The following is a 26,811-nucleotide window of genomic DNA, read 5'->3' as shown; positions in this document are numbered from 1 at the left end:
TGACTTGAGTGCCAAGTGCACCTTTACACCATTTATTAGTCGATACAGGGAAAATCAGTGCCAGGTGATCATGCCAACGTGCATGATTTGGATGTCCCCATTTAACCCAGATGTCAGTATCCTGTCTCAAAAAGCAAAATCTCATTCGAGTTGTATTCTCCGATAGCACAAAGAACAACACAAAGCACTGAGCAGATGCAGCCTGGCACAAATGAAAATGAAACATCCTTAAAAATATTGAACAAGGTGAATTCACTGTATTTTGTCAATATTTCCAATCAACAACAAGCTAATCATAGAATCCCCACAATGCAGAAAGAGGCCATTTGGCCTATCGAGTCTACACTGACCCTCCAAAGAACATCCCAGTCAGACCCACCCTGTCCCCATAACCCTTCATTTCCCACGATTAACATATCAAGGCTGCATACCTCTGGACAATACAGGGCAAATTGACATGGCCAATTCTCCTTGCCTGCACAGCTTTGGATTGTGGGAGGAAAGTAGAGCATCTGACAGAAACCCATGCTGGCACAGGGAAAATGTGCAAACTGCACACAGACAGTCGCCCAAGGCTGCAATCAAACCTAGATCCCTGGCTCCGTGAAATACTAGTGCTAACCATTGTGCCACCATGCCACCCCAATTAGGAAAACAGCAGAACACAAGCAAGGTTTCCCTCTCCATATGTAAATCCTGCTCAATCACAGACATGTATTTCTAACAGAACAAAGTGGTACAATTGGCTCATTTCTTCCTCGCAAGCTTAGAATTGCAAGGTTAATCCAATAATTTCACAGGCACTGGCCCTGTTTATCTTACCCAGTTTGATTTATATTCATGAGATGATAACGTACCATTTGACTCCCTGCTTCAAATGGCAATAAAGCATCTCAGTTGTGACTACAACTGATTTCAAATACGTGACTGTGCCAAATATATTCCCAGCACGTTAAGCCATTTCCAAGTTACATCAATACATTTATTTCCCCACAAGTTCTCCCTCAGGACAACTTTCTGACTGATATTTTGACTGCTTGCTTCTAGACATGAACACGAGGGATAAACTAAACTGCATGCTGGGGCCAATGGAGTGATACTGCAGCTCACTCTGAATTTCCACATATGTTGCAAACAGCTCACTCTAGATGGATGTGATCATCTTTTTAATGGGGTTTGGCCAGGAACAAAAGTGCATAGAAATTGGGTTTATCCTGACAAGAGAAGGCCAGCGGTGATAAGGAGTGTGACAAATGGGGAAAGAGGACAAGGGGGAGTTTCATAAATCCAATGTTTGTGTTTGCCGTTTTAGGTTTTCATGCTCTTTAATAGATTTTTCCCTACAAAGCAAGTGAAACAATGTTGAATTCACCTACTGCTTAGAGGAGAAAACTCACTCAGTGACTTCACTTCAGTTACCAGACCATTTTGGAATTCTTGCAAGTTAAAATGTGCTGCTTTCTTGATTGGTACTCAAGGTTCTGTTTTGTAATGCACATGAAGAAGATACTTGAAACGCGCACCTAAGGCTCACCATACTCCCGTGTAACATAAATGCAATTTCTTAATGGATACTTTAATTACTACAGACTATGATGAACAAATGGAAAAACAAATAGATTTTGCTGCCTATACAGTATTCACGTTATTATGATTTGGAGATGCCGGAGTTGGACTGGAGTGGACAAAGTTAAAAATCACACAACACCAAGTTATAGTCCAACGGGTTTAATTGGAAGCACTAGCTTTTCGGAGCACTTTTGGAAATAACTTCACATTATTAAGCTGCCACTATCTCCATTAGGCTGTAGTTTAGGCCTACTCATTGAATTTGTTCCTTCTGACATTGCAAAGTAAATGTTCAAGAGGTGAATAAAAATAGACAGTACTGTTTTGACAAACTATCTGGATTTTTTCCTGTTGCTCCTGTTGGTGTCTACATTGATTTCGTACAGAAAATTGTTTTACATTAGTTTTAAAAAAGTTGAGTAAATATCGGTTGTAATTTCCCATTGCAGTTTGAAAGAAAAATTGCACCTTGGGTTGAGAAATAAGCAGATGCCTTTACAGAATGCTAACAGCAGTATTTAGTGAGCTGCAGTCAGATCTATAAACTCATCAACATTGCCTTTCTTTCTGATGTGGTAAACAAATGCTAAAGGTTGGTAAGGTGAGATTGCACTATAATCACATGCATCATAAGCTCCTTGCCATTAATTACCAGTATTATGGCTACCACAAGTGAGAGAGAAAGGAGAAGATTTTTAAAACTAGACAGTTAAAGCTGAATTGGGTGAAGAAAATAGAAACAGCCCAAAAGTGAGGTTAAATTGATTCAATAAATAGGAGACAAAAATTATTTATAATGTATATTATATTTTAGTGTGTACTGTAATATCTTAATTTTAATATTACAATGATTGGTGGTCTTTAAGGATGATGGTCTCTATGTCTCTCATCCACACCCAGAGTTAGGACCTGAGCATCATCTGGAGATTGAGAAAACAAAATAAGAAGGTGTAACTAATAGTGCCGCACTGTCTGAATAGGTTAATGTACTCACTGATGAGATAAATATGAACTCAGAGCAGCAGGATATGTGGTTTCTTGAACCTGCTTCACAAGCTAATAAGATCATGGCTAATCTGATAGGAACCTCAAGATAACATTCTCACTGTTTTTTTTAATTCATTCATGGGATGGCCAGGCCAGCATTTACTGCCAATCCCAGAGGGCAGTTAAGAATTAACCACATTGCTGTGGGTCTAGAGTCACATGTAGTCCAAACCAGGTAATGATGTCACTTTCCTTCACTAAAAGGACATTACTGAACCAGCTGGGTTTCTCCAACAATCGACAATGGATTCATGGTCATCATTAGACTCGTACGCCCAGATTTTTATTGAATTCAAATTTCACCATCTGCCGTGCCAGGATTGTATTCTCTCGGTCTCTGGATTAACAATCCAGTGATAATACCACCCTGCCATTGTCTCCCCTACACTACCTCCACCTACCATTTTCAAACTTTCATCCCCTTGTTTACCAAAAATGCATCCATCTCTGGTTTAAAGAACATTCAAAGATTCATCTTAATGGCCTTCTGAGGTAGAGTTCCAAAGACCCATGATCCTCTGGAGAGAAAGTGTTTCTCCTAATTGCTGTCTTAAATAATAGACCCTTGATTTAGTTTCTCCTGCAAGAGGAATCATGTTTTCTATATCTACCTCATTCAACACTCCCTAGGTTTTTAATTATACCAATCGAATTGCCTTGTACTCTTGCAAATTCCAGCAGATATCAGCCTAGACTATCCATCTTTCCAACAATACAATGCACCTATTTCAGGTATTAGACCAGTAAACTTCTCTGGCTGCTTCCAATGTATTTGGATCCTTCCTTAAGTAAGAGAGCTAATCCTGTAACTGTACTCCAGTCTCACCTGTCGGCCGTGTAACTGATGCATAAGTATTGAGCTGCAGAGAATGCATTCTGGCAGATTCTGTACCAAGACTGTGCTGAGGTACCCAGTTCAGACAGGGAAACAATCTTCTGCATCCCAAGGAAAGATGAGAATAAACTGGGAGATTGTCTTCTGGAACCTTTGTTTCTATAAATGGCAAAGGATGGTAATATGGAATAGGATAGGATTAAGTCAGCTCCAAAGACATATCGGTCAAAGTAAATGCCCAGTGCTCACTTTCCACACATACATACGATAAATTTACTTCTGTACTATACTTTGGTGGATGAAAAGCTCTCCCACAACTGTTATTTTCACCTGCTCTTCTTAATAATTTTCCCTGGAAGTAATGAACTGATTCAATGTTCTTCTGAAGTAGATAGATACATCAGGCTAATTAAATCTCTTTTATTTTATTGGATTTCACTGACCGAAGAAAGAAATACTGACAGATCAACTATCACAGTTTCTCTCTTCTCCAAAATCAAGCAAAGGCTAGTATACTCTCATTACACAATTGAAAAAAAACACTTAAGCCCGTGTGAGTTCATGACATCACAAAACTGCACGTTTCTGCCAGAAGAGTTGAATAACTTGAGTTACGCCTCTTATAATGTGGATGAACCTACATTATAAAGTCTCAAAAATCAGCATCGGCAGAGTTGTTGGTAAAATTGGATCTTATTATGTGAGAGTAAGAAATATGTAAATATGAATTGACCGGTAGAATAATCTTCAAACATGTTTAATATAAAGTAGGCATTTTAAAGGTTGTACTCACCGAAAGGTCATCTGGAAAACCTGACCCTGATTGACCTGTTGTGACTTGTTGTTGTAGCCGTGCAGCATCTCTACGAAGAGCGTGTCGTTCAGTTTGGCGTCAAGCTTCTGACATTTTGCGCCCTCACATGTCTCTGACAGCAGCACACAAGATTTACCATCTGCTGCCAGTCTGTACTCCTCCACACAGCTGCCAGCAGAGAGAGAGAAGCTTCATCAGTCAGTTACAGAGGCTGGGAAAGAAGCCACCTCCTAATGTTAGTTTTGAGGTGTCATCTGAAATCCCACCACCAGCTAATTTGATATTTTGTGAGGAAAAAAGGTTTACAACACACTCTAAATAATGTCAGACTGCTTATTGTAATGAAGCGGAATAAACATCAGGTGGGTTTTGTAACAGGGTGTTGTTCTGTTTTGACATGAAAAGACAAGATATAGACACCACAGCCTTTCTCTTTCTTTACACTTCCAACTTCTTTCCCAGGTGTTTTGAGCCCTGACTGTTGTTTCATTCTGCTAAAAATTGCTTTCCACAACAGCAGTCACTCTGCATGCCCATGACCATAATGCAAGTGTGATTGTAAGACAGTAAATTATCCAGTTGTGGGAGTATATCACAACTGAGTTCATATGGTGTCTAACCCCATATACTGTGAAATCACCATTCAGTAATTGGGTGTGCCTTAGCCCATGTTTGTGACCGTAACCTAGAGAAAATGTGAACAATCTAGGTTATCAACACTCAACTGACTAACAGCAGTGAACGGTATAGCCTGAAGGCTGAAAGTATGATTTTCTTGCTCTGTGCAGCTCAGAGATGGAGCCTTCATCTCTTAGCCAATAGGATAGTAAGGAGAATGAGTTTGCCATCATTGAAAGTTAAGTTTATTGAACCATTTAATGAAATGCCACAAATGAAATCTGGACTTGTTCGACATTTGATAACAACTCGGGGACTCAGCTATAAAGATAGATAATGGATTTCAAGAAGTGTTCAGCATCATATCTATGATTTCCATTTTACACAGGTGACCTTTTATGCATGCTTTTATGGCTCAGTAATATAAATGTATTCATAAGATAACAGCTGCGCTGTGGCAAAACTCATTTTCTATGGACGCATATAACTGCATTTTACTTTTAAATTGAGTTTCAAAAAAAAACAACTCTTAATCTTGAAAGTTTATTAATATTAAAATATTCTCCACTTCTTAACTCATTGAGGATGGAAAGTCTTCACGAGACTCAAGAAATAAAAAGATTTGTTCAAAGAATTCTGTGAACTTGGAAATACTCTGTTCCATCATCATGCATTTTCTTCCCTGCATAGCAATGTAATCTTTTTCTCATCCATGTGCTTCTAGAGTATGGTTACTACAGTCACTTGCTATTGTAATACATCAGCAACATTATCCACACCCAATGATCAATCTACAAGATATTAGCCTGAAATGTCTATCTGTAATCAAGCTTTGGCAATAAGCTTGTATGAAGTAAAACACTGAAGTTATTTCCCCAGTGGTATTCCTCAGGCTGCATTCAAAATGTTCACAAATTATTTTTCTGTTCCGCTTTTGTAGATAGCAGAAAACTTTGTTAATATTTTGAAACCCAAAAAGAACATTCTGAAACTAAATCTCTGTGACAGTTTTGAAGTAAGGTAGATAAATAATATTGGTGTCTTCTTGATGCAGGAAGAGCCGACAAGGCGATTTATTGCATCGGATTTATTAAAAATCTGTCTGCCTCACAGAACACTAATACAAATTGATGTGGGAGACAACATGAGATCTTACAAAGTACCTGAGATTTGGAGAGGTTCCAGTCAATGGAAAGGTAGCAAATCTAATGACAATTTTCAAGAAAAGTGGGGAACAAAACAGTCAACAGTCCAAGTAATTTAGGGCGGCACGGTGGCACAGTGGTTAGCACTGCTGCCTCACAGCGCCAGAGACCTGGGTTCAATTCCCGACTCAGGTGACTGACTATGTGGAGTTTGCACGTTCTCCCCATGTCTGTGTGGGTTTCCTCCGGGTGCTCCGGTTTCCTCCCACAGTCCAAAGATGTGCGGGTCAGGTGAATTGGCCATGCTAAAAATTGCTTGTCGTGTTTGGTAAGGGGTAAATGTAGGGGTATGGGTGAGTTGCACTTCGGCGGGTCGGTGTGGACTTGTTGGGCCGAAGGGCCTGTTTCCACACTGTAAGTAATCTAATCTAATCAACTACAACCCAGTTAACCAGACATTATTTGCCAGAAACTGTTGGACTCTATCATGAAGGCATTCACAAAAGGTCACTTAGAAATACGTAGATGCAGTCATTATGGTTTCATAAAAGGGGAATTGTGTTCACCATCTAATTTTTGAAGGCTGTATCTAGCAAGGGAGATAAAAGGGAACCAGTGGGGGTCGTATGCATGGAGTTTCAATGAATAAGGGCACATATATGACCTTGCACAAAAGACAGTTAAAAGTCAGATAACAGGGAGCACGGTTGTTTTCAATTGACAGCCTCTTACTGTGAAGAACCACAGAAATTAGTGCTGGACCACTCAGTTATTTTCAGTCTCTCTCAGCAAATCAATATAAATGCTGGGTTTAATAATGGTGCCTTGAAACTATCATCGATTGCCATGAACCATCCGTTAAGTTCAGTGATGTCTTTTGGGGAAAGAAATCTGCCATCCTTATTGGATCTGGCCCATGTGTAACTCCACATCCACAATATATTATACCTGATGTGGGCATCATTTGCTAGGTCTGTGTTGATTGGATCTCTCTGATTACCCATACGGCAGTTAACAGTCAACCATGTTGCTCTGAGGTTTGGAGTTGTATGTTGGCCAGACTAGGTAAAGATGGCAGAAATCCTTCCCTGAAGGACATTAATGAACCAGATAGATTTTTAATAACAACTGACATGGGTTAGATGATTGTCATCAGCCTGCACTTCCAGGTATTCGAGATTTTAGTTGAATTCAAACTTCACCACCTCCACACTGGTATTTTAACCTGTGTAACCAGAACATTTGCCTGGGGCTCTGAACAACTGTTCCAGTGACATTACCACTACACAGCCTCCCACATTGTCTTAACTGCCTTCTGATAAGGATTTGGAAGCCATTCAGTTCAAGGGAAATTGAGGCTGAACAACAAATATTTGTCAATGACGCCTATATTCAATTAAAAGGGAAAAAGATTGAAACTACATATTTTAACAAAAGAACTCAGCGCATCAAGTGTTGTTGGAAGGTAATGTTAGAAATGAGGTAGAGTGTTGTTTTTGCAGATATAGAAAAAGCATACAGAAAAGGGGTACAGCAAGAGAATTATTAACCCTGCAGGTATTTAGGGAAGAGTATCTCTACTTTTCAGTGCATAATTATGCATAATAAAGTACTAACTTTAATGTAGATTTATTAAAGAAAATAATTCCTTTTACCATAATGTTTAAAACAACAGTTTCAGCAAAAAGCTAAGATTACTGAAACATATAAGCGAAGCATGAAAAAGAATACATTATTAAGATGTATGTTCAAGAATAAAATGTACCGATGGATAATTAAAGAAGTTACAAAGGGGAACATGGAGATAAGAGTTGAGCCTTATGACAGCACGTGCAAGGGGGAAATTGCCAACTTGGAAAGAAAGGGGCAATGGGCGTGGGGCATCGATGGGTAGAGGGGAAATAGTGAGAGAGATTGGGTAATTAGGAGTCTGGAGAGATGACCTCACTCAGCTCAAAGGGTATAACTGTACACTAACCTAAGTTCTAATTTGCTTCATTTGCTTATGCAATTGAAGCCCGTGCTTGCAAGTTCGTAATAAATTGTCTTGTTTCCAATTTTGGTGGTCTCGTCTAAATTTTATTGATTTTGTTTCTAACAGATTTGGGTGCTCGTCCTGGGATCCCATGCTCTGGTTGCTCGGCAATTGTTGGGAAAACGAAGAAGGTGCACCTCGCTGATTTTGGCGGTCTTTAGTTTCCCTCTTTGCCGCAGCGGCTTTGGGCTAGTGTGATCCGGACTGAGAGACCCTGGAAACAAGACGGGTTGAGACGTGGCGGGTCCGGTCGGGTGACTCTTGTGTACACAAGACCCGGGTAAGAAAGGTCTTAAAAGATTTATCCGGGCGACCGGGTTAGGCAGCGGTATTTGCTGTCATTCAGATATATCCAGGGAACCGCGGAACCGGGGTACTGGTTATTGGAATAGGCTAATGCAGTCAGCCAGGGTGGGTAGCCATTGATACTGTTGCTAGGTAGATGTATCCAGGTGGCTGGCAACAGTAGTTGCTGCCAGGTGGATATGTCCGGGTGTGTCCACGTAGCCGGCGACTGGGGTTGGCAGCGGTATTTGCTGCCAGGTGGATGTGCCCACATATCCGGTGCAAGTTGGATATATCTGGTGATCCAGGACCGGGTTAGGTGAACCCGATCAACCAGGGTAGGTAGCAGTTGTCAAGGTTGCCAGGTGGATATATCTGGGGAATTCCTGCAGGACAGGGAGCACAAACACGCGGCAGGAAGTTCGGTCGGGTACGCGACCGGGGTTGGCAACGGTACTGGGTTGCCAGGTATTGCCGCAGAACAGGGCGCACTGACACGCAGCAGGAAGTTCGGTCGGGTAGACAACCGGGTATTGCCACGGGATAAGGATGTGCGAATTCGACCAGGTAACTCTTGTGCACAGACCAAGGTATGAAAAGGGACCTTTAAGTATTACCTTGGTGGTCGGGATGACCTTAGGTGGTCAGGACATATGGAATGTATGGGGAATTGGTGATATTAAATTAAGCATATGTCCATGGAAAAGCAGCCTGTGTCAGAAGGCTACTGAAGGCCTGCTGATGGTACACGACCTTAGGTGGTCGGGCACGTATGAGAAGTTTGGGGAATTGGCAACACATAAATTAAAGTATTTAATTTGAAGAGTGAGGTGCCTCCCTGATTCAACCACCCAGCTTTAGACCAGTTGTTAAGAGGGGAAATCGCCCATGCGAAGGTCGGGACCCTGAAGTAGGTGCTGAAGAAGGTGACACCGAACCTCAGAAAGGTTAATTAAATTACATAAAGAAATGGCCGAGTATTGAAACGGGAAATAATAATAGTGATTTAAGTGTGGCAGAAGAAACTAAAGGGATGTCCGAGGACCGCATTCCAGCGGACAGCCCTTTAGGAAAAATGTTACAAGACTGGAAGTACAATCCTTGGACGCGAGGAAAGGATACAAAAATGATAAAATGTCATTGAAAAACAGCCTTACAGTCAGGAGGAATCAGATTATGCTTCATGTCAGAAGGGCTAGTAGCTGAAGGGCTGCTGAGGGTGCACTTCGTAACTAACTTATGGCCAGACGCCCAGAAAAATATTCAAAAGCTAGAGGAGTTGTTGCAGGAAACTCAAAGTGTCTGTGAGACATGGTGTGTGTGTGTGTGTGAGAGAGAGAGAAAGAGAGAAGAGCTGTACAGCTAGTAGAAAGCTTAACCCTTTGTGATTCAGTCTGAAGGCACATTTGTTTGTTGGTGATTGAATGTTCCCTGGAGCTTGAGATCCGGGACTGTTTTGAATCTGATTTCTATGATGGAAACTTCAACATGATTTCTTTTAAGGTTAAGGATTTTACAGATTATGAAATAAAATGTTAACTCCTGCTCTTTTTATAGGTCATGACTGCCTTACTATCAGTTTCTAACTAATCTCTTTTATCCTTACATAAAAGTGATTTATGGAGGACAGTTGAAGTTTCAGTTCAACATTAAATTGTAATAAATCAAAAAAAAAATCCTATGGTTAAAATCGGTGACCTTGGATTCGGCCATTATTCATGCTTTAGAAGTTTTTTTTAACAATCTATAGCATTGCAATTCAGCAATGACTGGTCAGGACTACTTAAGAAAACTGATTTTGGATTTAAATCAAGGGACTAAAACCGGGTAATTATAGTGAATTTACAAGTAAGATTCCTAAATGTATATTTAGGAGCAGGCTTTAAAGTTAGACAAGCATAAATTGACAAATTATATTTGAGATTACAGGGAGAAAGAAATATTGCAATATTTCTTTGAAAATCAAGGTCTAAACAAAACATTGGGTGATGAGGAATGACCATGAGGTTGCCCTAAAGCTGTTCAGCTGGTTAAATCGACTCAGCAATTGATCTGGCAACGTAACGTGAGAAGCAGAAACAGAAGGCAAAATAATGATAGCCACGGTTGATGAGGTAATAAAGAAAAGGACAAAACTAAAAGGATAAGGAAACCAAAATGGTGGTGGGCAGCATGTTGAAAATAAAGTGAGGAGAAAGAGATCAGGGAGGAGATGTTAAGGGGTCTGGTAGGCAGGAACAAGGGTCAAAGTGCAAATCTCCGCAGGCGGGATGTTATTACTGTGGAAAGACAGGTCACTTTAAGAGACAGTCTCCTGATCCGAAAAAGGAAGTAAAGGCGGTGCCGTTTATGAACCTTGATGAAAAATAGGGGTGTCAGGAGTTCCTGCTCCCGGGGACCCACCAGGAACCCTTGATAAATTTAAAGGTGGGACCTTACAAAGAGGATGTAGTTTTCTTAGCCGATACGTGGGCAGCAAGGTCATCCTCAAAGTTTAAGCCAAAGGGAGTGGGAATGAAAACGTTAATTGGATTATGGCGACAGTTTTGTGATGAGAGGCACGAAGAATCAGTTTTGCGCTCATGACGAGATATTGCCACCAAATGGTGCTATAGAATCTGTTGAGGTTCTTAAAAATGAATGTGCTCGAGCAAACAATTATAGAAACAGAGTGAGAAGTCACAAATGACTGGTAAACAAACAGAACTGCGCGATTGCAGTTGTTAAAGCATTTTTGTCAATTGTTGCGTTTCCGCCCTGAATTATAATATATATAATTAATAATTAATATTTATCATAAATCAATTGTGTTAGCCTGAATCAATATTAATTGGCAGTATTCCTTCATACATTCTCAGTGACCTGTTATATTGATTCATGGTTAATTTGAAACATGAACTGCATTAATTCATTGTTAATTAAAGAATGGAAAGATACATTACTGACAAGAGTGTGTGCAGGCAGTGGCAGCAACAGCCTTATTGGTAGAGGAGAGTCAGAAACTTACTTTTGGGGGAGCCTTAATAGTCAGCACCCCACATCAGGTACGGACCATACTAATTCAGAAAGCAGGACAATGGCTCACAGACTCTCGGATCTTGAAATATGAGACAATCTTAATAGAACAGGATGACCTTGTGTTAGTCACAGACAGTTGCTTGAATCCAGCTGCATTTCTGTGGCAGAGAGAGGGGGGTGGCCCCTGGCAATCCAGAACATGACTGCCTTGATATTACTGAATTGCAAATGAACTTTAGAAACGTACTGTTGCATGCGGGAGCTCGGTTGTTTATCGACAGGTCCTCCTGGACGATTGAGGGTATAAGACTCTCCTTCAACATGAATGAGATGACCATTAGACTGACCACTGTGGCTTAATGTGAGTTTTGTAGTTTTGCAAAATTCAAAGCAGACTGGGTTTATTTTTGTCCACAATTAAGGAAAATTTAAGAGTGGCTTGCAAATCTCGTGCAGAACAGGCACTGACGTGGCAGTTGGTTACAAACTTTAAAGAAACATAAAACAGAAAATATGAGCAGTAGTAAACCAGTCAACCATTCAAGTTGCTCTGCCATTCAATATGATCATGGCTAATAGTGCAACTTGATACACTATTCCGGTTTTCTCTCCAGATCCTTTGATCCCTTTAGCCATGGCTTCTGCCTCCTTATGTAATTCCCAACTTTTAGTCCCAAATTGGCTTTACTCCTCTTTTTACCTCTCTTTTATTATTTATATGACCATAAAAGGCTGTAGGACATCTCTATGTTGGCTGTCAATTACTGTTTTCGTAATTGTTCTTTGCTTCTCTTATTTGCTTTGTGACCTCTCCTCTGAAACTTTGATATTCCTCGTGGTTCTCAATTTTATTTTCCACCTGATACATGCCATAAGCAATCTTTCTTTTTAATTTAACTTCTATCTCCTTTGCCATTCGGGTGATATGAAATGACAAAAGGAGGGAATGAGAATATTTATAGCCTTAAAACTTGTCCTTTGTAATCTAAGCATTTAGATTAAAATGTAATTTGGAATTGTAGAACACATTTGCTATACACCAGAAAATAAACGGGCAGGGAGGGTAATACAATGAAGAACACTTGCCTTAACATCAGTGAATCTGTATAATCAGGACATCGCGTGATAGCATTCATGGCTGTTCCTTTGTGAAATTAATAATGATATTTGATTCTGACCTTTAAACAAAGCTCATTATCAATTAACTTCTCTCCCAAATTATTGTCCTTCACTATTAGCTGTCTAGTTCAGAACATGTAGTGCTTTTGTTAACTTTTTGTGTTTGTGACAGTATAGCCTTTGTAAACTCCTGTATAAAGGTAACCTGTTTGTGACAATACAACAGAGTAGCCTGCCAGGGCTCTTGAAGGAAGAGCAATGTCCTACTCTCCTGGGTTATTAGAATCCAGATAGCCTGGCTTATAGGTATCAGTGTTATAACAGTGATGCTATTAGTAAAAGAAGGGGATTATTAAAATTAAACTAAACTATCTGTAAGAGATTTTTTTATTCCAGACTACCAAAGGGATGATCTCTGGGGCGACCCAAGAGAGGCTTTCAGGTTGGGTTCACAAGGAATTCCTGGTCTGTCTCAAATCTGTACTTTATCACAGGCAGCTCTTGATCTGTTTGGCCTATGTTTCTTACTGGAGGAATAAACCTTGACTGTACCCAAACCATTTCCTCTTTGAAAGTAGCCCATTGTTCAGTGATTGTTTTTCCTGCCAACTTCATATTCCAGTCAATCCAGCCCTGCTCCTATCTTGCCCTATTGAAGTCTGCTTTCCATGAATTGACTTTTCTCTCTCTGGATTGTTGCAAGTTATGCTCCATCATCAACCTGAACTTTATGCTATAATGATCACTTTCTCCTAAATGTTCCTCAGTTAACACTTGATCCACTTGGCCCACCTCATTTTCAAGAATGAGGTCCAACAGTGCATTTTTTCTGGAAGTACATGGCTGTAGGAAACTCTCCTGTGTGTAATCCAGGAACATTTGCCCCTCTCTGCTCCACACACTACAAGTATTCCTTTCCTTCCTTTTCTATCCTTTGTGAAAACCTTGTTTCTAGGATTATTTAACATCCAGTCTTGTCCTTCCTTGAGCTTCATCTCTGATAATTGCACAACATTAAAATTCCAAATGACAATCTGTTCCTGTAACTCCCTCATCTTATTTACCACACATGTGCACACACTTATGTGCACAGAAACCCTGATTCTAACTTCATTTTTTTCTTTGTACTGTGACTTCATCTACAAAGTTGCTACAATCCACACTAATGTCAGCTGCACCTTGAAGTATTTTGTGAACCTTTGTCTTCTCTACTATTCTCTGCTGGTTCCTAAACCTTATCAGATTACTTAAAAACTTTCCTATGAGAACTAGCAAAATTCCCTACAAATGCAGAAATTGCTGGAGAAACTGATCAGGTCGGGTAGCATCTGTGGAAAGAACGTAGAGTAAACTTGAAAGGGTTCAGAAGGGAGTTGCAGGGATGTTGCTGGGGTTGGAGGATTTGGGCTGTGGGCGGAGGCTGAACAGGCTGGGGCTGCTTTCTCTGGAGCGTCGGAGGGGTGACCTGAAAGGTTTGCAGGGTTGTGGGGGCATGGATAGGGTGAGTGGGCTGAGTCTTTTCCCTGGGGTCGGAGTGTCCAGAACTAGAGGGCGCAGGTTTAACATTTAAGAGGCATTTCGATGGGTACATGAGTAGGAAGGGTTTGGAGGGATATGGGCCGGGTACTAGTAGGTGGGATCGATTGGGTTGGGATATCTGGTCGGCATGGACAAGTTGGACCGAAGGGTCTGTTTCCATGCTGTACATCTCTATGATAAGGCATAATGGATATGCTGTAGTGGACAGGATAGAGGGAAGCTTTATTGAGGCTGCAAGACTGCCTAACGGCTGGTCAGCCCAAACTTGTGAACTCTATGCCCTAGAAAGAGCTCTCAGAACCTTAGAAAACAAAAAAGAAATGATATGTACAAACTCCAATTATGCATTTGGAGTGTACATACCTTTGAAAAAAACATTTGGCAAGAAAGAGAACTGATAAATAGCAGAGGAAAAGAACTAGCTCATGAGGAATTGATAAAACAATTGCTGAAATCTCCCGAGAGGAATCGTGGTAATTCATATAAATGGACATCAGAAGGTGAACGAACTGGAAGTAAGGGGAAATAGACTGGTCAAAGAGGTAGTTAAAGGAGCGACCCTGAATCCACAAGGAGCAGTAATATACTCCCTAATACCTGCAATTTCAGATCTTCAGGGTACCCCATTGTTTACTACAAAGGGGGAAAAGGGACCAAAAGATTTAGGAGCTGCAAAGACAGCAGATGGAGCAACCTTGTAATAGTTAGTACCCCTCCCCCCATCAAGTCAGAACTGTGTTAAACCAAAAGGCAGGGAGATGGGTGACGAGGCCATCCTGATGGAAGAAGATGACCTGGTGTTAGCAACAGACACCTGTCTAAACCCAGCTACCTTCTTATGGAAGGGAGAACCTCTAGCCAAATGAGAATTAGAACATGACTGTTTAGATATCATAGAGTATCAAACCAAAATTAGACAGGACCTGAGAGATCTACCTTTACATGACAGGGATAGATTGTTTATAGATGGATCATCGAGAGTAGTGGAAGGAAAAATGGATATGCAGTAGTGGATGGTAACAAAAACCAAACAGTGGAGGCAGACCGGCTACCTAAAACATGGTCAGACCAGACCTGTGAATTATATGCATTAAATCAAGCTTTAAAACACTTAGAGAATCGGCTTGGAACAATTTACACTGACTCTAAATATGCTGACGGAGTAGTCCATACCTTTGGAAAGATATGGCAAGAACGAGGACTAATCAATAGTCGGGGAAAAGGAGTTAGTCTATTACGTGTTCGGACTGCCCCACGACATGATATCAGCCTTTCTCCTTCCGAAATGATGTTTGGGCTACCATATCTAGGAGGGAAAGGGGAGATGCCTATAGCTGAATTTAATGACAGGTTTTTGAAAAACTGTATTGTGGCACTAGGCTCTTCATTATCTATTCTTAGGAACAAAGGCCTGCTGGTGCAGACACAGCCACTCGAGTTTGCAGCACATCAGATACGACTGGGTCCTGATCGAGACCTGGAAAGATACCAAACTACACCCGAGCTGGGAGGGACCATTCTTAACCCTCCTGACTACTGAGACAGCCATTCAAACTGCTGAGGAAGGGTGGAGTCATCACACTCGCGTCAGAGGTCCTGTGAACGCCCCATTGGCGGAGTGACACGCTCATCCTACAGACAACCCTCTGAAAGTTAATCTGAGAAAGAGGGAATGAACTAAGGTAAAATACTCTTTTTTTAATGTTTGATGATATATATTGTTATTGATTGTAAGATCTGTGTGGATTCACCTCTCCCTGACACCTAAAAGGTTAAGACAGGATGGTAGGCAGGGTTTAGAGATGGGTAGATACTGGTATAGTATTGTAATGTTAGTAATACTAACTATTCAGGGAGGTGGGAAAAATCACTTCACTATGCTGTGCCAGAATTATGCTAAACAAGAGGGACTTGCCGACTGTTGGGTCTGTGCAGAGGTCCCACACCATGGTGAATCCGGGATCCCCACTTCAGTAATACTGCTCACTAAAAAAGAAGTATACAATATACAACAATTTGATTTGGGTTCAAATAATACAAAGTGGACATCCGAAAGGAGTAAATATAACTTTGTGGGATGGTTCCCAAGGCCAGGCCGCAAAAATCAGGGCACTATTGATAGTCTTAGATTTTCCCCACTGAAAGGAGCAGTGAATACCACCTGTTTCTGTAATCAGAATGATGTGCCCCTTTTCAACTAGGAAAATCATCTTGTGTCCATACCAGTCAAGCCACTGCCACGACCACTCCCTGAATATTAAATGGAACATACTGGGTATGCGATCTGAAAGCCAATCCATTTATTCCCGGGGAAAAATATGTCATCAAACACTTCCTCAAGACCAGAAAGGTTGGAGTGGCTGCTGTTACCTTGCTTATATAGTCCCTCACCTCCGAATAGAACCCAACCTGAGAAAGGAGGGGGGGATAAGACGCAAGACCCGAGAGGTCTCTGAAGGAGACCGTCTGCTGTTGACACTACTCCCAAACTACGGTACTACAAGGGCAGGAGTAGAAATACAGAAACTGGCGGCTGCCCTTGAAAATTTAATTAATGATGCCACCGGCGCAATGGGGGAAACTCAATCCCAAATATCGGCCATAACCACTGAAATGATTGCCACGAGACTAACAGCTTTACAGAATCGAATGGCTTTAGATTATCTTTTGGCCGAAAAAGGGGGAACCTGTGCTCTGATTGGTAAAGAATGTTGCACCTTCATCCCAGACTCCTTTTCTATAGTGGAAGATAAGGCAGAAATAGTAAAGAAAAAGATAAGCAATATAAGAGAAATTGGAGATGAACTCCGAAAAGATGAAGGATGGGAATGGGGATGGGGTAACTGGAGATTGACCGGGTGGGGAAAATGGTTAGTGAATTTAGGCATTTATGTGCTACTAATAATTGTACGTAGTGTTTAATGTGTTCACAACCGCAAGAAAGGGAGAGTAACAGATTACTCCTAGAGTTTGAAAAAAAAGACAAATTTAGAAGGACAGAAATGACTAGATTGTGAACCTCGACACCATAGGGTGAAAAGAGGGCAGACAATAAGATTGCAAAAACAACAAATAGTTAAGAAAAGAAATGGGGGAATTGTTAGAAATGGGGTAGAGTGTTGTTTTTGCAGATAAAGAAAAAGCATACAGAAAAGGGGTACAGCAAGAGAATTATTAACCCTGCAGGTATTTAGGGAAGAGTATCTCTACTTTTCAGTGCATAAATTATGCATAATTAAGTACTAACTTTAATGTAGATTTATTAAAGAAAATAATTCTTTTTACCATAATGCTTCAAACAACAGTTTCAGCAAAAAGCTAAGATTACTGAAACATATAAGCGAAGCACGAAAAAGAATACATTATTAAGATGCATGTTCAAGAATGGAATGTACCTATGGATAATGAAAGAAGTTACAAAGAGGAACATGGAGATAAGAGTTGAGCCTTATGACAGCACGTGCAAGAGGGAAATTGCCAACTTGGAAAGAAAGGGGCAATGGGCGTGGAGCATCGATGGGTAGAGGGAAAATAGTGAGAGAGATTGGGTAATTAGGAGTCTGGAGAGATGACCTCACTCAGCTCAAAGGGTATAACTGTACACTAACCTAAGTTCTAATTTGCTTCATTTGCTTAGGCAATTGAGGCCCGTGCTTGCAAGTTCATAACAAAGTGTCTTGTTTCCAGTTTTGGTGGTCTCGTCTAAATTTTATTGATTTTGTTTCTAACAGTAATCATCTCATTCCCAGGGTATCAGTGCAGGGATTTCTTAAGGTAAAGGCCCGGAAATCTCAGTCACTTCATCAACGATCTTCCTGGCATTAAAGGCTCACTCATGGGGACGTTCGCTATTGATTGTAAAGTGTTCAGCATCATTTGCAACTCCTCAGAAAATGAATCAGTGTGTGTCCAAATACATCAGGATCTGAACCACAGTCAGCCTTAGGCTGATAGTGACAAGTTTTTATGCCACACAAGTTTTCAATAATGGTCACTGCCAACAAGAGAGAATCCAACCATCTTTCCTTGATGTGCAACTGTATTACAATTGCTGAATTCCAATCAATCAACATGCTCGGAGTATTTAATGGCAGAAATTGAACTGAACCAGCCGTATAACCATCATAGTTACACAAGCAGATCAGAGGCAGGGAATTCTTGGGCAAATAACTCACTGCATCTCTCCCTGAAGCCTGTCCATTCCTGATGAAGAGCTTATGCTCTAAATGTCGACTCTCCTCCTCCTCGGATGCTGCCTGACCAGCTGTGCTTTTCCAGCACCACACTTTTTGCAACAGCCTATTAAGCACAAGTTAGCTGTGTGATTCAGTATCCTGCACTCTCCTGGATGACTGCAGCTCCAACAACACTTTAAAAGCTCAACACCATCCAGGTCAAAGTTGTCCACTTGATTGGTACCCCATCCACTATACTTAGAGTTCTAAAATGTTTCTTCACTGACGCTGGGAAAGAAATCCTGGAACTCTCTCCCTCATTGCAATGTGCGTGTATCCACACTAACTGTACTGCAGTGGGACAGGATGACAGCTCACCATCACCATCTGGGGCAATCAGAGATGGGTTCCATATTTAAGCATGAAGAAAAGGTGGGACTGTAATTAAGAACACGAGCCAGAACATTAAGAGAGTCAAGCCTGAGGTAAATGTAGAACTGATTATTTACAGCTCGCCTCAATCTCTTAAAATAGGCTCAAATGTTGACTGGTAGAGGTGTTGGAAGTCACTGTAAAAGTGAAATTGATTTGGGTTGAACACAAGAAAGGTAGAACATAGCAGAGAAGGGATCTAAAGTTCTGTGATGTAACATGGGAGGCTTTGCTGCAGGAAGTGAGCAGAAGGAGAGAGATGCTCATTCCAAGGGACCAGGAGAGTCTTCACACAGACACAGTGACGATAATGAGAGTAGGTTGTCAATGTAGCAGTATCACCCAGAAAACATTTAATGATTTCAACTATCTCACCCAACAGTATCTGCTGTGGTGTGCATCAGAATCTGAAATAGTAGCTGCAGCACTGAAAATTCAGTTTTATGAATTTTGAGGCATAGACATACAGCATTGATACCTTTGAAGGACTTTTGCCCAAAATGTTGATTTTTCCTGCTCCTCGGATGCTGCCTGACTTGCTGTGCTTTTCCAGCACCAATCTAATCTTGATACAGCATTGCTACGTCAACAAGCTCTCTCCAAGTTGATGTAAAAAAATCTGATACCATTTGCTCCCTAATACTGTCAAGGCATTTACAACATGGGGCAAAATTTACTGTTTATCCACATGATAGCATGTACGCAGGTTCAGGCACACCCAAACATACTATCCTGGGGTTTGTTTGACTGTGTGACAATACTATGGCTTTAAGAGTTGTATATTTATGAAGTGAGCTTGAGACAGAGGTATAGAGTAGTCTGTTCCAAGTCAATAAAGTAAACATCTTGTGAGGACTTGTTTTCTTTTAAAGTTGGACTAATATAAGCAGCATGCATGTGTAGAATGGATTCCCGTAGAATCAGGGTTTAAAGTTTAGTCTTCAATAGTTGTGGAGGTTTTGAAGAAGCCATCTCTCTCTCTCTCTCTTTCTGCTAAAAGCAAGAGTTCTCTCTGCTGCCAGATTCAGATGTGAGACAATCTATTTCACTGAATTTGCCTTTGCTAAGGGTATGTTTATGGGATGCCACTATATTGGAACAGTTGTTGTTTCATGGTTAAATAATCTATTATTTTGTCAAGTTCTCCAACAGAGTTAAACTAAGGCCAGTTCTTCTTTCTTTTGTTTGTATTTCAGCTGAAGAGCAAGAATAAAGTGTGTCTTGAATAAAGTCGAGTCATATAACTAATTGAACTACATCTGGAACACAGCACCTTACACTTGCCTTTAAATAAAAGTTAGGATCCAGGCTATCTCCTTGACATATTTGAAGGGGTTTGCCACTTGGTCCAGAACAAGTGGCAACAGGGCACCAGCATGACCCTGGGGGAAATCTGGCATTGACAAAACATGACAGATTATCATGCTTCTGAAGAGCAATAAGGTAAGTTTTAATGATTTACCAGGCTAAGTTTTTAAAAAAAGACACACAATTTATCTTTTGGGCTCCATGAGACTACCATATTGAGGTGGTCCCCATCACCACAGTAAACACTATGTTGGGTCATTGTCAAAGTAAATGCCAGCAACATGTTCTGGAGAATAGGCTGGCGCTGTTTTTCCTGGAGTGTCGGAGGCTGAGGGGTGACCTTATAGCAGTTTACAAAATTATGAGGGGCATGAATATGGTAAATTGGCAAAGTCATTTTCCTGGAATCTGGGACTCCGGAACTAGAATGCATAGGTTTAGGTTGAGAGGGGAAAGAAATAAAAGAGAACTATGGGGCAACTGTTTCATGCAGAGGGTGGTACATGTATGGAATGGGCTGCCAGAGGAAGTGATGGAGGCTAGTACAATTGCAACATTTAAGAGGCATTTGGAAGAGTATATGAATAGGGAGGGGTTGGAGGGATATGGGCTGGGTGCTGGCAGGTGGGACTAGATTGGGTTGGAATATCTAGCCAGCATGGACGGGTTGGACTGAAGGGTCTGTTTCCATGCTGTACATCTCTATGACTCCATGATTCAATGTGTGCAGCCAATTTAATTTCACTGGTACTGCTTTTGATCTTGTCGCTCAAACTAACATCTCTTCACCTAGAAATGATGCTGCATCGAGAAATTGGAGAGAGAATCGTAAAATTCTTCCTGCTACCTCAGACGGTTGATGGAAATCTACCCCAAAGTTTCTTTATAATATTAAACCCAATTTGCCAACATAAAGTTGTTTTGTTAAATATGTAGTGAACCCCACCATGGCTTCTTAGCTTGACAGTAACCAGAAGTGCTTTCAGATTTTGTACAATCAAATAATTTACTAGGTTTTTTTTACAAATTGGCCTGCTATGGGTGGGTATTGGTAGTGCCCTTCCTCTAGTCCAGAAAATTTCGGTTCAATTCTACTTGCCCTGGAAATGATTGTAACATTTCAGCACCAGTTGACAAAAAATAATTTACATTAGTCATTCTCACCTCAATGACTGGCAAATTATTGGGAAAAAATTCTGAGAGACTACATTGATACTGGTTTAATAAAAAGCTCTTATGATACAGTCGCAGTGTCCCTACCTCTGGACAAAGGAACTGTGTTCGAGTCAAACTTACTGTGGAGGTATATGTGAACAAGATGATGAATCACATGTGTTTCTCAAAACCAATGATAGCCAGTTTTCTGTAAATCTATACTCACCCACAGAACATCAGGATATTATTGGAGGAAGGGTCTTCTACCAATGGCACCGTCTGTTGTAAGCAAAGTTGCTCACAGCCTCCATTAAACCCATCAGAACAATCAATCCCTTTGGTGTAGTCAAAACAGCCAGAATCATCCCTCATAGGCCTCAGGCCCACAGGACACTGGAACAAGACAAAAGTAACTGCAATTGAGACTTGTTATTTTGGAACATTGACTCATTTCAAACATTAATATATCCAGTTTAAACTAACAGGGAAAAGTCTCTGGTCAAATTTATCGAATTATCATGGTTTTGCTAATGTAACTCCTGACTTTATTATAGTGCCTATATAACATTTCCCAAAGTTTTTCACGGTTGGAGATCAGACATGGAAAGGAGTAAGGGGCAAAGGAGGGGTGGGAGATAAGGGCATGAGAGAACATAAATGTTTTAGCCAAATTTGGGATGAAGTATTTCCCTAGGGAGGAGTTGGTGAAGAGTGTTTTGTAGTTTTTATGGAAAATGATTGAAGTTTCTCGTGCCAATGACAGAGATGGGAGGCTATAATGAAAATGGGACAAGAGACAATGCAGAATGAGGTTGGTTGGGATCTGCAGGTGTGAACGAAGATTTTGAAAAGGATGAGATAAATGGAGCTATTGGAGGTCACTACTTCTCATGAAAGATAATACAGTTTCCTGTGGATATGTTGGAGTTTGTGTGAGATTAAACTCAGGAGGTTAATGAAATTGATATTGAAAAAAAAACTCTCAGCAGTGACAGAGCGTCTGTTTATTTTGCCAAAGTGCAGTAATTATATGACTGTATCTTCACATCAATATTGTAGCATTTAAACTATTTACATAAGATTGTTATAAAATTATATTTCCTCCAACTTTGTATTTAGCTATGTTTTTCTCTTCGATCAGAATAAATGTTTTCCACCCTGTGTGTCAGCAATATACTGTAACACTTTCAAAGTGGAGAAGGCAACAGCATTTGAGTTGAAATGACCGACTGCCCAGGAAAATATTGCTTATTAATCATAAGCAAGGATGACCTCATTTTAGAAAGGCTACTGAATAAGAAAGTGAGGACTGCAGATTCTGGAGATCAGAGCTTAAAAATGTGTTGCTGGAAAAGCACAGAAGGTCAGGCAGCATCCAAGGAACAGGAGAATCGACGTTTCGGGCATAAGCCCTTATGCTCCAAACATCGACTCTCCTGTTCCTTGGATGCTGCCTGACCTTCTGTGCTTTTCCAGCAACACATTTTTTAAGCAACTGAATGAGGGCAAGGTTAAAAGTGCATACTTTAACACTGTCAAGTTTTCCAATTTATCAGAGTTCACATGGATGCTTTGCAGTATCATGTAAGTAAACAGAAGCACTGCAGCTTTTGCCTAAGTCATATTAATGTTTATCAATAACAATGTCATCCTCACAGTCATCTGCAGGAAGTCAAATGTCTCAGTTGGCCCCGTATGAGCGAATTTCTAATTACAGAAAATTAATGAAGCAAGAGCTGACATCAAACCATTAGCACACAAACTGAGAGACTGAATCCTAATCCCAGGCAACATCAGAAACAATCATCAACTGCTGCAGAATACTACGGATGCTGACATATGTAAATCCCAAAGATCCAAGAATCTGGAAGTTACTGTGAAGAAAGAGACTTAATCTGATGAAAGGTTTTCAATCTGAAAAGTTAAGTCTGTTTCTTTCGCCACAGTACTGCCAGAGTTCTTGGCATTTTCTTAACATTTGCTAATTTTGCATTAATAAATTACCTTAGAGTATTATTTAAACAGAATCTACTCAGCAGTTTCCATGTGCTTATTGGGAATATTGAAATAGCTTAGATTACTCATAACAAGTACATATATGTTACATATATTTGTCCTGTTCTCTCACACAAAGTACAGTGCAGGGAATTAAATGAGTGATCAGATATTTGGTTCCTTTCATAAGTGAACAGCATGACAAAAAATGTGTAGTTAATGTTGATGTTAAAGCTCATCAAATTTCTTGAATTATTCCCCACTGTCATTGATAAGATTTCCCAGTAAGATTTCAAATTAGGTTTTCTGTTTGGTTTTATTGTAATGGTACTATACCACTGATAATAAAACCTACTTTAAAAGAAAAAAAATGGCAAATCTAAGCTCAGCTGTATATTAAGTTATGGCAGAAATCAATGGAGCCAAAATATAGAAGCTGACAAATTGGCAGAATATGATGTGACACATATAATTTTCTGGAAAATTTGTTGTTGCATTGTATACCTCACACCCACTCATTAAAATTAATTTCAGTGTATTTCAGTGAGGGATAAAGCATGAGCGCCAAAAATGAATAATAAAGGTCTGACTTTGATCTGATGACCCACAATCTGCACTGATCAATCGGTTTGTTGACAATCCAGAATTAGTTGTAATTCCTTCCTAACAATATATTTTTAGGAAAAATATATAAGCAAGCCATACGTAATGAAATTGCCCAGAACATGTGATATATTTAACTTTTAGGCAAACTGAACATCGGAATTATAAGCAAAATATTGCAAATGTTAGAGATATGAAATCAAAACAAAAAGTGCTGGGGAAATTCAGGAGGTCAGACAGCATCCGTAGAGACAAAAACAGAGTTGTCATTTCAAGTCCGATATAACTTTCCTTTAGATCTTAAAACAGATTGTAAAGGACTACTTTTAAAATTAGAATTTCATTTTTCAATTAGATAGTTGGCACATGGAAATAAAAGGCATTAATCAGTACAAGTTAGTTTACAAAATTAAAACAAAACTCCACAGAAGACAAAATTCAAACTGTACTAAACCAGTCTGTTAGAGAAAGATATCCACAGGCATTAGGAAGCTGGAAGGTAAATAATGACATGACCACATAACAAAGAACGGAAGGCAACAATTAAAAGTCCATTAACCCATTTCTTCCACAAATTGTATTCATTTATTCCCTTTTGTATGGCACAAACCGCTTGAAGCTCTTGATGGAAATTGTTACTAAAATTCCTGCCAATCAAATAAAAATCCATTCTACTTAAGTGCTCAAAGCTGTCTTCCTTTGTGAGAGGAACAATATACTTATGCAAGCTATTGTTATGTACATCTTTAACATAACAGCATAGGAAAGCATAAGAACTAGGAGCAGGAGGAGACAAATCAGCCCCTCAAGCCTCCTCTGCTATTTAATACCGTCATGAGTGATCTCATCTTGGTCTCAAATCCACTTTTCTGCATGCTCCCTAAAAACATTCAAACCTATCACTAATTAAAAATCTATCTCCTCCTTAAATTTACTCAATGTACCAAGATTCAGCACTCTCTGGGATACTGACTTCCACAGATTCACAACTTTTGAGAGATGTGATTCCTCCCCCTCTATTCTACATTCATCAACCCTTAGCCTAAAACTATGACCTCTTTTTCTGAAATGCCCCACAAGGAGAAACATCCACACTGTGTATAAATGTTGTCATGATAACGCAATGGTTAAAGTCACTCCAGAAGGTTCATGTTCAACACAGAATTTTAGGTTCTTAGTAACCACTTCTTTTCAAAACTAAACTTTTGTCCCTGCCTTTCCAGATCTTTCCAATAGCTCCTCACCCCATCACCACTCTGCATTAAATGCAGCCTGTAAAAAAAATAGGATGGTAGACATCATTCAGTGCACAGCATGACACCTACAACCTAACAATGATTTATATTATTTGGATGCATTTAGAGCTATTAAAATCCAATTGAGAAACTGGAAAATGTGAATCAATGTTAGATTTAATGGGGCCTAGGGTAAGGATAATAAAAAATATTAAAGAAAATAGCTAATCTCAAAAAAAAGACCCCAACTCCAGCCTGAATGAAACACACAGAAAGAATTGATAATTATGCTGTGGCTATAGAGAATATTTAGATTCAAAGGATGCAATGTTCAGTCTAAATGGACCCTATCTTAATGTGACACTTTCTTGATGTGCACATGCATGCTAAATTATGGGCTAACAATGTTTTTGATGATATTTCATCCTGTTTCAGCAACAGCACCAAACAGTCCTGCTGAGAACCAATGAAGCATCAAGATTCTGTCCCAGCCTCCAAGATGTAAATGCCTTGTGAGACAGCCACATACACAACAATTAGATCATCCATTATATCCCACAGGATATTTGATTGTACGTTTTAGAATACATTTTGCTCCAGTGGGTTTACCCTTCAGGCCTGGCAGAAAAGCAAATGCCAAACAAAGTTGCATCTACTCTTTTGAAATATTGCACTTAAGCCAGAAGGTACCAGTGGCGCTCTTCTTCCCACAACAACCTAAACCAGAATCCAAACTTGACAGGATGGTTTCATGTCATTTTTATAATGCTGAACCTTTCTGCAAAACAGGCTTGTAATATAGCCTGAGGGCTCCAATGCAACAGAACACATCCTGTTCATATTGCAAATTCATTTTCACAACAGCCAGAACACAGAAAAAGCCACTCATTAATAAGCGTGCATGCGTTGATATGTTTTAAACTGGTTTCCTAATGATTTTTAGTCAAAGACTTCCATAGCCTGAAGGGAAATATAGGCAAAGCAAACAGCTAATTTGAATATTGTATTCCCTTGCTTCCCAATGATTAACAATTACTCTAATGGCATTCAAAAATACACTGGCGTTGATAGATATATTGGCACTTTGCAACTTGCATCAATGCTGTCAATTCATGACATCAGTGCCATTATGTTTCTGTCCCATATCTGCTTTGAGCCACAAGATTAGATTACTTACAGCGTGGAAACTACTACAAGATGTCAATGCAATTTGTTGGTAGTAATCTGGTCTCTGAATCAGAGGGTTTGTGGATTCAAACCCCATTCCAGTAGACCCAAGCCTGTAATGCAGGTGACAGCCCCGTTCCTTACTAAAAGAGTGCTGCACTCTCAGAAGTACTAAACCAAAGCAGTATCTACTCTCTTAAATGGATATAAAGGATCCCACAGTACTATTTCAAAGAGAATTCACCCTGGCATCCTGGCTGATATTTATCTTTCAATTGACATCATTAAAACAAATTATGTGTTTGTAATTACTTTGATTCTTGTGGTAGCTGAATGGTAACATGGATTTGCCTTGTGACAGTGAATACAACATTTTTACAATATTTAATTAACTCCAAAGCATTTTTGGATATCCCGTGGTTATGAAAGGTACTACACAAACACAATTAATTAATCTTTCAAGATGACTATGTAGTGCCTGCGTTTTGGTCCATGGCCTGAACGTTACCTTTATTTTTTGGCCAAGTTTGGGTTGTGTTGCATTTTTGAAAGGACTTCCACCGGGAGATCTAATCGGTTTTCTCGCTATATCTTCCCAACCTCATGTTAATAACCAATGTAGATGGTGAAAATCTGAAACAAACACAGACAGTGTTGGAGAAACTCAGCAAGTCTGGCCACAGCCATAAAGAGGGAAACGGAGCTAACGTGTCGAGT

At 40.0% G+C, this 26,811-nt stretch overlaps 1 protein-coding gene and 2 long non-coding RNA genes across 8 annotated transcripts in view; 2 read left to right on the top strand and 1 right to left on the bottom strand.

Annotated features, from left to right (window-relative positions):
* LOC132825811 (astrotactin-2-like) overlaps positions 1-26,811 on the bottom strand; it is a 1,607,744-nt gene that overhangs the window by 692,519 nt on the left and 888,414 nt on the right. For all 6 annotated transcript variants that reach the window (XM_060841306.1, XM_060841305.1, XM_060841303.1 and 3 more), the window contains 2 exons: positions 21,321-21,487; positions 4,245-4,433 (listed from right to left, as the gene is read on the bottom strand). In XM_060841306.1, coding sequence (XP_060697289.1) covers positions 4,245-4,433; positions 21,321-21,487 — 356 coding nt within the window. The remainder of the gene's footprint in view (positions 1-4,244; positions 4,434-21,320; positions 21,488-26,811) is intronic.
* LOC132825645 (uncharacterized) lies at positions 11,628-18,285 on the top strand. Its single transcript, XR_009645803.1, has 3 exons — positions 11,628-11,727; positions 15,426-15,706; positions 17,774-18,285. It is a non-coding gene; the product is annotated as an uncharacterized LOC132825645 (long non-coding RNA).
* Positions 18,297-21,008, top strand: LOC132825646 (uncharacterized). Its single transcript, XR_009645804.1, has 3 exons — positions 18,297-18,684; positions 19,828-20,074; positions 20,733-21,008. It is a non-coding gene; the product is annotated as an uncharacterized LOC132825646 (long non-coding RNA).

The sequence above is a fragment of the Hemiscyllium ocellatum genome, chromosome 21 (genome assembly GCF_020745735.1).
Source record: "Hemiscyllium ocellatum isolate sHemOce1 chromosome 21, sHemOce1.pat.X.cur, whole genome shotgun sequence".
NCBI lineage: Eukaryota > Metazoa > Chordata > Chondrichthyes > Orectolobiformes > Hemiscylliidae > Hemiscyllium > Hemiscyllium ocellatum.
This window is presented reverse-complemented; position numbering and strand designations above follow the sequence as displayed.